This window comes from Gymnoscopelus microlampas (assembly GCF_963454915.1).
Source record: "Gymnoscopelus microlampas genome assembly, chromosome: 16".
NCBI lineage: Eukaryota > Metazoa > Chordata > Actinopteri > Myctophiformes > Myctophidae > Gymnoscopelus > Gymnoscopelus microlampas.
Window position 1 is genome coordinate 39,727,744 of NC_139953.1, and position 13,719 is coordinate 39,741,462.

General features: G+C 42.2%; 1 protein-coding gene across 4 annotated transcripts in view; it reads left to right on the forward strand.

Annotated features, from left to right (window-relative positions):
* Positions 1 to 691: 691 nt before the first annotated feature.
* dpf3 (double PHD fingers 3) overlaps positions 692 to 13,719 on the forward strand; it is a 38,813-nt gene continuing 25,785 nt past the window's right edge. For 2 of the 4 annotated variants that reach the window (XM_084081662.1, XM_084081663.1), the window contains exons 1-2: positions 692 to 804; positions 6,997 to 7,062. In XM_084081662.1, the coding sequence (XP_083937788.1) occupies positions 773 to 804; positions 6,997 to 7,062 (98 nt within the window). In that variant the 5' untranslated portion in view covers positions 692 to 772. The remainder of the gene's footprint in view (positions 805 to 6,996; positions 7,063 to 13,719) is intronic. The other 2 variants (XM_084081664.1, XM_084081665.1) reach the window with 1 other exon arrangement.

Sequence of the window (13,719 nt, forward strand, 5' to 3'; positions counted from 1 at the left end):
GTTTCTAGTGTAGCTGCTTATTTTGGGCTTGTTTCCTAATGTCGTTTAAACCAGTCTTTCTCAAACATTTTCAAGTCAAGGACCCCCACATTAATATGTATTTGTCCCTATAACCCCATCTGAAAATGTTTTGTGCCAGGGAGCCCCATATACCAGATTTGTGTTGTTAGAATGTTTGTGTTGTTAGAATGAAAATAGCAGATCTACAAGCTCACAACGCGTCGCATGTTGTGAGCTTGTAGATCGGCTATTTTCAAATAGCCTATGTGCCTATGTCAGGGGTCTTCAACAGGGGTCCGGGACCCCTAGGGGGTCCTCAGAGTTACTACAGGGGGTCCCCCAAATCTTTGTGTGTTTTTTTTACATTAACCACTTGAACCCTCGTATCCCTTTTCTGAGGAGAACTTTAGCCAAAAATAGCAGATATTTTTGGCTATTTTTGGCAAAGAGTTATGGGTGTTGAGGGAAAAAAGAGCAGCAAGAGTTTATCTAAAACACAATTTTAGAGTAGGGGGTCCCTGCTTCATCTCTCTCTCAGCTAGGGGGTCCTTGGCCTGAAAACGTTGAAGACCCCTGGCCTATGTTGCTTCTTTTGGGCTTGTTTTTCTAGACATGGTTGCTTATTTCTCTCACACGATCTGGCAACGCTGATGGTGGTACACACAGTACACACACAGGACCCGCATTGGCTGCACAGCAGCAGCCTCCATAAAGCGTCCCAAAAAACTACACACTGAGATTTGGAATATTTGCTGCTGCTGCTGCAAGGAAAATGGCGACTGTCATTCATAATCCTCTGAAATCGTAAGTACATTAAAATAAATAAATAACAAATCATGGGGGAAAACAATTGCACATAAATGTGCATTGAATGCATGCATTGATGACATGTGCACACATTATATAGATAGATGCCGAGCTCACAATAGACTACTGTATTTTACATACATACACAAATACATCACAGATGCATAACCAAACTCGGTGAGTTTTTTTTTGGTAAGAATTCCTTTGTTTGTAATTACTGTGTAATAAGCATGTTTTTACTCTACTGGGACTAACGCAAAAAGCATAGCCTTATTGCCAGATCTTTCCGCGCGTAAATCTGAATTTATATGAATCTGCAGACTACTAGCTACATGGCACAACAACAAGGGTGTCGCTGGCCGAACAGATCGGCAAGCGACACCGTTCGGTTGTACTACGGACGGAGCATAAATTAGCCTTGTTACATCTGCGCTCTTGTGTTGTAGCCTTAAGCCTGCGCAGTGGTGGAAGAAGTACTCCATTTTTTTACTCAAGTAAAAGTAGAAATACTCTGTTACAAGTAAAAGTTCGGAGTTCAAAATGTACTTTAAAAGTACGAAAGTATTGGTATCAAAATATACTTTAAGTGCCAAAAGTAGGAAGTACTCATTTTGCTAAATCTTTTGAAAATAGCAGATAAAGAGCTTGTAAATCGGCTATTTTCAAATGGCCGAATTGTACATAAGGCTGAAGTGGTTAATGTATGTTTTGTAATAAAAATCATAATCTACAAAGTAAACTAATACAGTTTTCAAATAATTGTAGTGGAGTACAATATTTGCCTCCGAGATGTAGTGGAGTAGAAGTAAACGTATTGAAAATTGCCCAGTAAAGTAAAACAAATAAAATTAAAAATTAAAAATGTACGTAAGTACAGTACTTGAGTAAATGTACTTAGTTACTTTCCACCAGTGGTAGCCTGCCTGCTGCTCAGTGGTTTCCGTTTCCACTCAGATCTAAAAGTTGCCACTTGGAATGGTTACATTCATTGTGCGTTTGCATCTTTGTCACAGCTTTCTCTTTAAAGGACTTTTCTGGATGTGCTTTCATTATAATGTCATTGCATTCCATGTATTTCACCAATGATAATACATGCATGAGAAGAAGGACACTGTTTTCCACATCAGGAACAGGCTGTCAGAACAGAAATGCACACAGCTCAACGTTTTGGCAGGATAATGTCATTACAATGGGAACAGGATAGGTGGGCACTATAGGGACATCTGGGCACCTCGATGTAGAATTGGCTATTTTGTCCAAAATATTAAAACAATTCAATATTTGAAAAATGGTCTTAAGAAATGTAAAGTATACATGATCAGAAGTTCATGCTTAAACATTCGATAATTATGGTCTAATATTTCTACACTTGCTACAAATTGCTACACAACCTGTTTATCCAGTCATTTTGGGGCATGAAGGGGGCAGAAGTTGAAGGATAAAATGAAGTCTGATAATGATGTACCGTCACATCATGTATACTTTACATTTCTTAAGACCATTTTTCAAATATTAAATTTTTTAACTTTTTGGACAAAATAGCCAATTTTACATCGAGGTGCCCAGATGTCCCTAGTTCCCACCTATCCTGTATCCGTATAGGCTACCACCAAGCTGTTTCCACTGCTGCTTGGGGTCATGCATAATGTCCCACATTAAAACCCATTAAGACCTGCATGAGGCCGATTCTACAAATGCCTTCTAAAAATCAGTAGTTCTCAATCTATTTCGTAGATCTGCTACTTTTGAATAGCCAACACAAACATCTAAAATGACGCAGATGTGTTCCCGGTTTTAATTAGTAGGCCTACTAGTAGCCAGTGGTCCTCAAACATTTTCATGTTAAAGACCCCCAAATTGACATATTTGGCCGTGGTGGACCCCCATCTCGAAGGATTGCGCCATGCAGCACCCCTAGAAGAGAAGTTTTTTTTTTTCCTTTCTTTTCACAACATATTTCAACATTATATTACAAATACAACAGAAAACAAAAAAAGACAATTACAATAAAACATACAAGACAATCAATGCAAAAACAATAACAAAAGAAAAACATACATTGACATCAGCACTACTCCTCTCCAGATTCTTCCATTAAATGTGGCAGATTATTATTTTCCATATACTGTATAAAACAACCCCACACCTCCTGAAACATCTCTTATTTGTCCTTAAGTATATATGTGATTTTTTCTAGGGGTAGGCATAAAGACAATTCCCTGAACCACTGTGCAATGCTTGGTCTATCCGGCCTCTTCCAGGTCAATGCAATTACTCTTTTGGCTTGTAAAAGACAAATATCTATGAATATGTGTCCATCTGGATAGAGGCCTAGTAGAAAGAACTTAGGTTCTGTAGAAGAGAAGATTTGATTTTTTTTAAAGAATTCTAAAATGAATGTGTTGACTCAGTGAGTGAGAACCCTTTCTGTCTGTCTGTCTGACTCCCAGACAGCAGATGTTTACCACTGTCATGAGGAATGTGTGTGTGTGTGTGTGTGTGTGTGTGTGTGTGTGTGTGTGTGTGTGTGTGTGTGTGTGTGTGTGTGTGTGTGTGTGTGTGTGTGTGTGTGTGTGTGTGTGTGTGTGTGTGTGTGTGTGTGTGTGTGTGTGTTTTACTACACTTGTGAGGGCCACATGTCCCCACAAGTATAGCACAATTTGAGAAATAGACATTGTTGAGGAGCTGTGCCTGATTTGTACTTTAGTTATGCGCCATGCAGTAGTGCTGTACACCGAAAATAGAAGATCTACAAGCGCATGACACATTGCAGTGTGACGTGTTGCAAGCTTGTAGCCTAGATGCTGCTATTTTTGGCCTAAGGGTTACAGTTAAAAATAGCAAGGGATTGTAACTATGGCATGCATTCATAAAATTACTGTCCTAAAATGATGATGTCCTCAGATGTACAGTGACATAAACATACGTGTGTGTGTGTGTGTGTGTGTGTGTGTGTGTGTGTGTGTGTGTGTGTGCGCGTGTGTGTGCGTGTGTGTGTGTGTGTGTGTGTGTGTGTGTGTGTGTGTGTGTGTGTGTGTGTGTGTGTGTGTGTGTGTGTGCGCGTGTGCGTGTGTGTGTGGCTTGCGGAGGGATGCTAGACAGTTTTCACACAGTCTATTGTACAGGAGGTTATAAAAAACAGTCTGCATTCTTGGACAAACACAGTGAAGGTTTTCTTCTAACACACAGTGTTTTTCAAGAAAACCGCCATGTGTCTGTGTAGTGAGAATCTACAGTGTACAACTATATATCTTTGGCCTGATGTGTTTACATGACAAAACATTATAGCATAAACACATTCCCCTCTCGCTGTATTTTGCCGTTTTCACTGTTTGTTTTGGTAGACAGGGATGTGGTATTTTTTGTTGGTCTACCAAAACCAAGTGAAAACACCCAAAATACAGCGAGAGGGCAGTGGGTTTCTGCAGGTAAACACCACCACACTACTACTCCAGTGGATGATAACTGCTGCTATACAGTAGAGCAGGGGTCTTCAATGTTTTTTTTTAACCCAAGGACGCCCTAGCTGAGAGAGAGATGAAGCAGGGACCCCCTCTATATTGTATAAAATTGTGTTTGTTTGTTTTTTTACTTGGTTTACTCTTTTTTTCCCTCTACACCTATACCTCTTTGCCAAAAGTAGCAGATCTACAAGCTCAGATGAGCTTGTAGTTCTGCTATTTCTCAGCTTATGTTCCCCTCAGAAAATGAATTCTAGGGTTCAAGTGGTTAATAAAAAAAAAAAAAGAAGTCCTGAAGACAAAAAAGTCCTGAGGACGTGTTACCATTGTGGTCCTATGTAGCCTATTCAATTCATCAACATAGCATAACAAATAACACAATAATACATGTCATCAACAACTACAAAACACTATATGTACAAAGGAGATAAAGGAAAAACGGCGACACCTCCATTCGATGGGAATTTACATTCACCTCCCCTTCTGGTCTCCTGATAGATGATTTTTCAGGCCAATTTTTTGAAAGAAACCAGTGGACGGTTTGTCAGGGCATTTCACATTTTGGTGTTATAGCAGTAGAATGAGAACGAGTCTGCTGTTATCAGGTCGTTTAATCCGCAGCTCTGAGAGACAGGGGACCCCCGTCGTCTCCCCATCCCCCCCACACTAGTATTATCATGTCACCCACCCTCCCCCTCCTCCTCCTCCTCCGAAGAAACATGCGAGATGACCTGGAAGGCCACAGCGGGTGAAACGGTGGCTATTCGTGTGTGTGTGTGTGTGTGTGTGTGTGTGTGTGTGTGTGTGTGTGTGTGTGTGTGTGTGTGTGTGTGTGTGTGTGTGTGTGTGTGTGTGTGTGTGTGTGTGTGTGTGTGTGTGTGTGTGTGTGTGTGTGTGCGTGTGTACACAGATGATTTACAGCAGGTGTTGTTTCATCATAAAGGTTGTTATTGTCTGAGCTGATAGAACGGCCTCTGTGAAGGAATAATGGCTTGAAGTTATTGCAATCTTGTGAAATGGGTTATTCTGAGGGGGAAGCTGCGTGTGTGTGCGTGTGTGTGTGTGTGTGTGTGTGTGTGTGTGTGTGTGTGTCTGTTGCGCCAATGTTTATGTCTGCCTTTGTCTGTGTGCCTGGGGTCAACGTGTGTGCATGAGTGGGGTCTGCAGATTAGAAATGTCCCAGCATCCTCCTGGGTCCATCTGTCAGAGAGGAGCCTAGAGAGATGGACAGATGAGAAGAGATGGAGGAGGGATGGATGGAGGGAGGGGGGAGGGGAGATATCCCTCCATCTGGCTCTTAAACCGTATACAACAACAACAGATAATTAACGATAAATAAATTAAATGGAGGGAAAACTGTGTTTGTTGTTTCCACTTAAACCCTGTACTTAATTGACCCGGGAGCCCCAAGGGCTCAATGTTAGTCCGCCTCATGGATTAAAGTCCTCAGTCTGACTGATTTCAGTCATTTGGATTCGGGCAGACGGGCATGTCTTCTATGGAAGCATGTCACGCAGCGAAAACATCCTATCTACAAGCTCTCAATGCGTCGTTTTGGTTATTTCGTTAACCTCATAGCATAATTGCCTAATGCATATTTTAAGGTTTTCAGGAAAGGCAAAACAAAAAATCACATTCTGCCTAAGTGATCTAGTCTAGTTGACTTCAATCATGAGTAAAAAACTAAATTTTCCTAAGTCATGTTTATGTGCCTTTATTTAGATCTGCCTAACTCTACTCTCCTAACACTGCTGATTCATCCTGCCTTGTTGCCAGTGTCCTCAACCTATCAGAATGCTTGTTACAGAATACATTCAAAAACCCATTTTTATGCCTAAGTTGACTTAAAAGCACTTTCTGCCTAAGTCATTTTGAAATGTAACAAGTATTCTGATTGGCTTAGGACATAGGCAATAAGGCACAATGATGCACCAGTGTTAGGAGAGTAGATCCAGGCAAAAATGTCAATTTGACCAAAAAGTGACTGAGGCAATTATGCTATGAGGATAATGAGGCTAACGCTTTTTGAAAGATTAGAGCATTTGAACTAAGTGGTCATAGCAATACGTTCAGAAGCATCTTCCATAAAAACCTGCATGTCTCGGATATTTCATAAAGCCTCAGTCTGTGATTTCTTCACCTGGTTGACACAGTATGTACAACAGCAGGAACAATATTACTAAAACATAATCATTTTACATATTGTTTTAATTGTTTAGGAATCAGCATTAATCCATGCCTCCTACATTTCCTCCCCTCTATACCAGAGGTTCTCAAACTATAGGGCAGGGGTCTTCAACAAGGGGTCCGGGACCCCTAGGGGGTCCTCAGAGTTACTGCGGGGGGTCCGCCAAATCTTTGTGTGATAGGATTTTTTATTTTACCTTAAACACTTGAACCCTAGCATCCCTTTTCTGAGGAGAACTAGCCAAAAATAGCAGATCTACAAGCTCACAACGCCTCGCGCTGCGAGGCGTTGTGAGCTTGTAGATCAAGGTGGACGAGAAATAAAAAATAATTCCTCCAGTGATTAGAAATTGATAATTCAAAATATGCTCCTCGTTGACTTACATTGTACACTGAAACAGCTCTCAAACTCACTCTTTTAGCACATAAACGAACGCAATCAAAGTTGATTCAGACGATATAGAACATCACAAAACCTTGTACTGTTTTTTTCTTCTATAAAAAATGTTTAACTTCCTGTTGATTTTTCCATTTTTATTAGGAAGAAAACCCGGACTGGATCCATGGATCCGGATCCGGATCTTCAAATAGTAAAAGCAACAGGAAGGTAATTTTGTTTTTTATAAAAAAAAAAACAGCATATTTTGAATGATCAATTTCTAATCAATGGAGCAATTATTTTTGATTTCTTGTCCACCTTGAGTTACATCATGGCAAGGTAACTACACAACCCAAACCTCTACCAAAGTGGTCTTGCCCTTTAAGTCTGTTTTATTTGTTTAAAAAAAATGCATAGCATGTGAATACATCTTTTTAGTTTATTTAAAAAAAAAAGAACGTTCTGGCAACCGATGCTTCCATTTACAAAACACTTCCGTAGCTTTTAAACTACGCTGATAAGACAGCAATCACAGCGTTGTAAATGTATTTTCTAATAAATATTCCTATTCAAGACTAGCAACGTATGTTTTGATCTTTAAATATGCTTCATTTCAACTTTGAAATTGCACAATAAATCAGTGAGGTCGCCAAAGAATTTCCCCCGTAAAATAGGGTATAAAAACGTTGGAGAACCCCTGCTCTATACAGTACTAAATCTCTTCAGCGACAATAACCGATCTGCAATAAAGATCACAACACGTTGCGCCGCGTAGTGAGCTATAGTAGACGGGCTATTTTCGACAAATGTTCGCGCCAGAATAGGGACACGCTATGGTTCATGTGAGGGTATCCATTGTCTTTTAGTATTGGGAAACATTTATCTATGTTTCTATCTAATCTGTGGTGAGAATCAGACAGATGTGTAAGTCACACACACACACACACACACACACACACACACACACACACACACACACACACACACACACACACACACACACACACACGTCATCTGAAGAGTATTTGGTAGCCGGTTAATGAGTTACTTTGGTAGTGGGATATTTAAGTCACGGTATCAAGTTCCACGTGAGTTATTTCCAGCAGGAAATCACCCGTTACATACCATGGTCTACTTTACGAGTGTGTGTGTGTGTGTGTGTGTGTGTGTGTGTGTGTGTGTGTGTGTGTGTGTGTGTGTGTGTGTGTGTGTGTGTGTGTGTGTGTGTGTGTGTGTGTGTGTGTGTGTGTGTGTGTGTGTGTGTGTCCATTGTCTGTGGAGACGGCAGACTAGCACGGCAATGAGAGAGTGATTGTCTGGTCAGTAAGTGATATGCAGCCAATAAGGAGAGAGCATAACAAAGCCAGGCAGCTCCCCTGCCAGCTGACTTGACGTTCAGTTACAATATTCAGCATGAATGTACCCTAATAGTTTCCCTATTCTCTGCAGTCTGCATGTTACAATATTCTATTTCACACACACACACACACACACACACACACACACACACACACACACACACACACACACACACACACACACACACACACACACACACACACACACACACACACACACACACACACACACTGTAGGGTCACAGAAACATAAATGCATTATTTGTGTTATCCCAAGTGTAGAGCCCAATATTTTATTGTGAAGGCTGGGGAACTGGTGAGTGGTTGTGAGAGAGTGACAATGCGCTAGCTTGGCTGTTGTTCAGCGTTGGTGGAGAGAGAGCAGGTAGCCTACAGGTTCCGTGTTATCAGAGCGGTAAAATCAACATGCAGGAAGACCTGTTTTGTGTTCTGAATCCAATTTGTGAGTGAGGAAGGAAAAGTACTGCAGCGATCGGCTGACCGTTTGACGAAGATGATCAGCGATTTGAGGCTGGATGCCTCAAATATGTCAGGGGAGGGTTAGCTCAACTAAAATAACCTACATTAGGCCAGGGGTTTTCAACGGGGGGGGGGGGGGTGGGTCTGGCCGGGACCCCTAGGGGGTCCTCTGAGTAACTACAGGGGGTCCGCCAAATCTTTGTGTGATGGGGGACATTAGCCAAAAATAGCAGATGTACTATATGGAGTTGCATAGGTCAGTCAAATTATGAAAACTCAATTTCTAATAAACGCCAGCCAGTGGATGCATATGATTGTAATGATTGTAGTTGTAAGACCCTTTACTGGATGCTTGGATGATTTAAGCCATTGTTTATATTGTGAGTGAAGAAATGGCAGTCGTTGGTCTATGAAACTGTTTAGGACTGTGTTGTACAGGCATATATGCTCAGCTGGACTGCAGCCTTTGAGCAATAGATGCGTGATGGACTGGATTTGATGTACCAGTTTCCAAGCTCAAAATGATTACGATTGGGTTTAATCATGGCTTGGATGTGTGGTGCGTGCATGTGTGTGTACGTGCGAGTGCGTGCGTGCGCACGCACATGTGGGGGGCCCTCTCTGGAGTTTCAGTGTAGGGGCCCCCAGGGATGCTAATCTGGCTCTGGCTCCAAGGACTCGAGCAGCAGTTGATCTGAATCAACTGCAGTTTGTCTGATTGGCACTAAAATACATCTCAAATTCTCATTCTACTGCTCTGCCACCAATATGTGGAATGCCCTAACAGGCTGACACCATCCATTAAAAGATATAAATCACTGGTTTCTTTCAAAACGGGATTGTAAAACCATCTATCAGGAGACCACAAAGGGGGGATTAATGCAATTTCCCATAGAAAGGAGGTGTCATTCACTGCCGATGTTTTCCCTTTTTCTCCTTTGTACATACAGCATGGTGTTTTGTATTTGTGGATGACATGTATTCTTGTGTAATGTTTTTATGCTATGTTGATGAATTCAATACATATAAGACCACAATGAAAATGAAAAGTCCCATTGAGACCTGAAGCCAATTCTACATGTCTCCTAAATCTCAACAGTTTTTCTATATCAGTGGTGCTCAATCTTTTTCATGTCAAGGACCCCCAAAATTATATGTATTTGGCCGCAGACCCCCGTCAAAATATGTTGTTCCAGGGACCCCCAGAAGCAAAGATTTGAGATAAAAATGTTCGCTTTAAAATATATATATTCAAAGATTTGCACACATTTTCACGATTTTTCAAAAATAGCAGATCTACAAGCTCGTAGCGCGGCACTCGGTGCCGCGCTATGAGCTTGTATATCTGCTATTTTTGAATAGCCCAAAGTGTAAAATAATGCTTTTTAGCTCAAATCAAAAAATGACACAGTTCCAGGTCTTATTAATGTCTTACGGTACCTCGTGCTGTTTACATTTCTGACTAATAAAGTATTCAAATCAATGCAAATCAATCAATCAATTTGGGGGGGTCCTTGACATGAAAACGTTTGAGAACCAACTGGCACACAAAGGTTCAGGTTGACCAAAAAGGATGATTATTTTGGCAGAGACGACGAGGGCTATGTTTAGATGTAAGGCTAGTTTTCCTTAATGAAGGACAGACCTCAGGGTGGTAGTAATTGTATGGACTGGTGGGAGAAAGAGAGCATGGCTGTGATTTAGGTGGAATTGTAGAGGGAGGGGGGAGGGGTTGCCTGGCTGTGTGTGTACGTGGGTGCATGTTTAATGTGCGACGAGTGTGCGATAGTGTTTCTCTCTCATATACATGTTTGTGTGTGATTAATGTAGTATGTGTGTATATCTTGGAGAGAGAGCGAGAGAGAGAGAGAGAGAGAGCGTGTTGTGTGTGTGTGTGTGTGTGTGTGTGTGTGTGTGTGTGTGTGTGTGTGTGTGTGTGTGTGTGTGTGTGTGTGTGTGTGTGTGTGTGCATGTGTGTGCGTGTGCGTGTGTGTGTGTGTGTGTGTGTGTGTGTGTGTGTGTGTGTGTGTGTGTGTGTTTGGCGTGCGTGTGCGTGTCTGTGTGTGGCATGCCATGCACGGGTACTAGGGTAGTCTTCTGGGGGTCGGTAGTCGGTTGGGCCGACCCCTCCCCCAGTGTGTGTGCGTGCGTGTCAGAGGGGGAATGTGCGTGTGTGTGCGTGTGTGTTGTGACTGCATTCATTCATTCCTACTGCTCTGTGCTCTCTCTCTCTCTCTCTGAGCGGCTAGCAGGGTCTTTGTCTGTCTGTGGATTCCGGCAGGCAGTCAGGTTAAGGAAGGAAACACTTTCACAGGAGACCCACTGAATTCAAATGACCAGCAGGCAGCGTGCAGGAACATTACATTCTACAGCAGGGGTCTTCAACGTTTTCAGGCTAAGGACCCCCTAGCTGACAGAGAGATGAAGCAGGGACCCCCTACTCCATATTGTATGAAATTGTGTTTCAGATTAAAGTTTTTTTTTTACTTAGTCTTCTCTTTTTTCCCCTCTACACCTAGCCTCTTTGCCAAAAATAGCCGATCTACAAGCGCGAGGCGTTGTGAGCTTGTAGATCTGCTATTTTTGGCTAAAGTTCTCCTCACAAAAGAGGATGCTAGGGTTCAAATGGTTAAGGTAAAAAAAAAAAATCATATCACACAAAGATTTGGCGGACCCCCTGTTGTAACTCTGAGGACCCCCTAGGGGTCCCGGACCCCCTGTTGAGAGAGAGAGAGAGAGAGAGAGAGAGAGAGAGAGAGAGAGAGAGAGAGAGAGAGAGAGAGAGAGAGAGAGAGAGAGAGAGAGAGAGAGAGAGACCTGTGCTGACCACAGTACATAGATACATGCTACTGTACAATTACTTTAAAAACACTCTAAAACACATCATTCATTTGGCTCGATCGCAAAATGGTTTTATTTTATACTACGTGTATTAGTAAATGTATGGTAAAACAGAGAGAGGCTTGGAGGAGATCATTTGTGTTAGAGTTCACCCAGAGACATCCTGCAGGGTTGAGTTATTGTTGAACCCATGCACCCCCCCCACACGCACACACACACACACACACACACACACACACACACACACACACACACACACACACACACACACACACACACACACACACACACACACACACACACACACACACACACACACACACACACACACACACACACTGTACCTCCATAACGTTCTATTTCCCCTCTCTCCCCGATTCTTTGTGTGTGTGTGTGTGTGTGTGTGTGTGTGTGTGTGTGTGTGTGTGTGTGTGTGTGTGTGTCGGGGTTTTGAAAGGGAACACGTGTGCCCCAGGACATAATACCCCTCCCTCCCTCCCAGTCTGTCTGTCTGTCTCTTCTCTGTCTCCCCTACATTGCCCCCCCTCTCTCTGTCTCCATCTCTGTCTCTCTGCTCTCTCTCTCTCTCTCTCTCTCTCTCTCTCTCTCTCTCTCTCTCTCTCTCTCTCTCTCTCTCTCTCTCTCTCTCTCTCTCTCTCTCTCTCTCTCTCTCTCTTCATTCCTCTCTATTTCCCCCTCCTCTCTCTCTCATTCTCTCTCTCTCTCTCTCTCTCTCTCTCTCTCTCTCTCTCTCTCTCTCTCTCTCTCTCTCATTCTACAGCAGGGGTTCCCAAACCTTTCAGCTCGAGACCCGAATGATGATGTAGCCGATCTAAATAGATCTAAATAGATCTAAATACGGTAGCCAATCTATCCATTTATTTGTGGAACTGACGCAAACTAAATGTAATGCCTACAATTCCAAGTGCTTGTCAGGGTGAGCGAGCCCCCAGTTTCAATGTGATTATTTTGGGGGGTCGCGGCCTGAACATTTTGGGAACCTTGGTCTTCTAGACCAGGGGTCACCCCAAACTGACCAAATATAACATTCAACAATCCAAGTCGAATTTAACATGGAAGCAGAAGCACGTTCTTGTTTCAGCAGCAGAACGAGAACACGTCTCCATGTCAAATTTGCTCCATTTAAAAGGTTCTTTCCAACCTTAATAACCCTAATCTTACCCCTCCATCTAAATTACAGACATGTGTAAGATCCTGGGAATACCTTTACATTTTTATATAGTTGTTCCACTATGCCGAATGCTAAGTTAATAGGACAGAGGAGGAGGAGGTCACAGATGGGACATATTTGACATGTTCCAAACATTAGCAGGGATTTGGGGATAGACTGAGACCTTCTTCTCCCAGCTGATAAGCGATCACATACTTAGCTTGGCTGTCAGTGGAGCGTTGTTATGAATTCCACCAGCGTTATGGGACCTTCATTCTAGTTGTGCTCTTCTGCTGCGCTGTTTCTAGATCCCCGTGGGGGTCTTTATTCATTCCCTGTAAATGCTATTTGGCATGTAACATTTATTAAAAATGTTATTCTTACAGGGAGTGAATGGATTCAGAGACCTGACGCCAAACTATGCTTCCTCATGCTTTCTATATCTATGCTCAAGCTTGCTTAATAAATATATGTTCTAATCCAATCCAAGAGTTGTCTGACTGAACTGAGGTTAGGGTTCGGGTTAGGTTTAGACATAGTCTTACTGAGGTTAGGGTTAGGGTTAAGGTAAGGTTTAGACATAGTCTTACTGAGGTTAGGGTTAGGGTTAAGGTAAGGTTTAGACATAGTCTTACTGAGGTTAGGGTTAAGGTTAGGTTTAGACATAGTCTTACTGAGGTTAGGGTTAAGGTTAAGGTAAGGTTTAGACATAGTCTTACTGAGGTTAGGATTAAGGTTAGGTTTAGACATAGTCTTACTGAGGTTAGGGTTAGGATTAAGGTTAGGTTTAGACATAGTCTTACTGAGGTTAGGGTTAGGGTTAAGGTTAGGTTTAGACATAGTCTTACGGAGGTTATGGTTAGGGTTAAGGTTAGGTTTAGACATAGTCTTACGGAGGTTATGGTTAGGGTTAAGGTTAGGTTTAGACATAGTCTTACGGAGGTTATGGGGTTAGGGTTAAGGTTAGGTTTAGACATAGTCTTACTGAGGTTATGGTTAGGCTTAAGGTTAGGTTTAGACATAGTCTTACTGAGG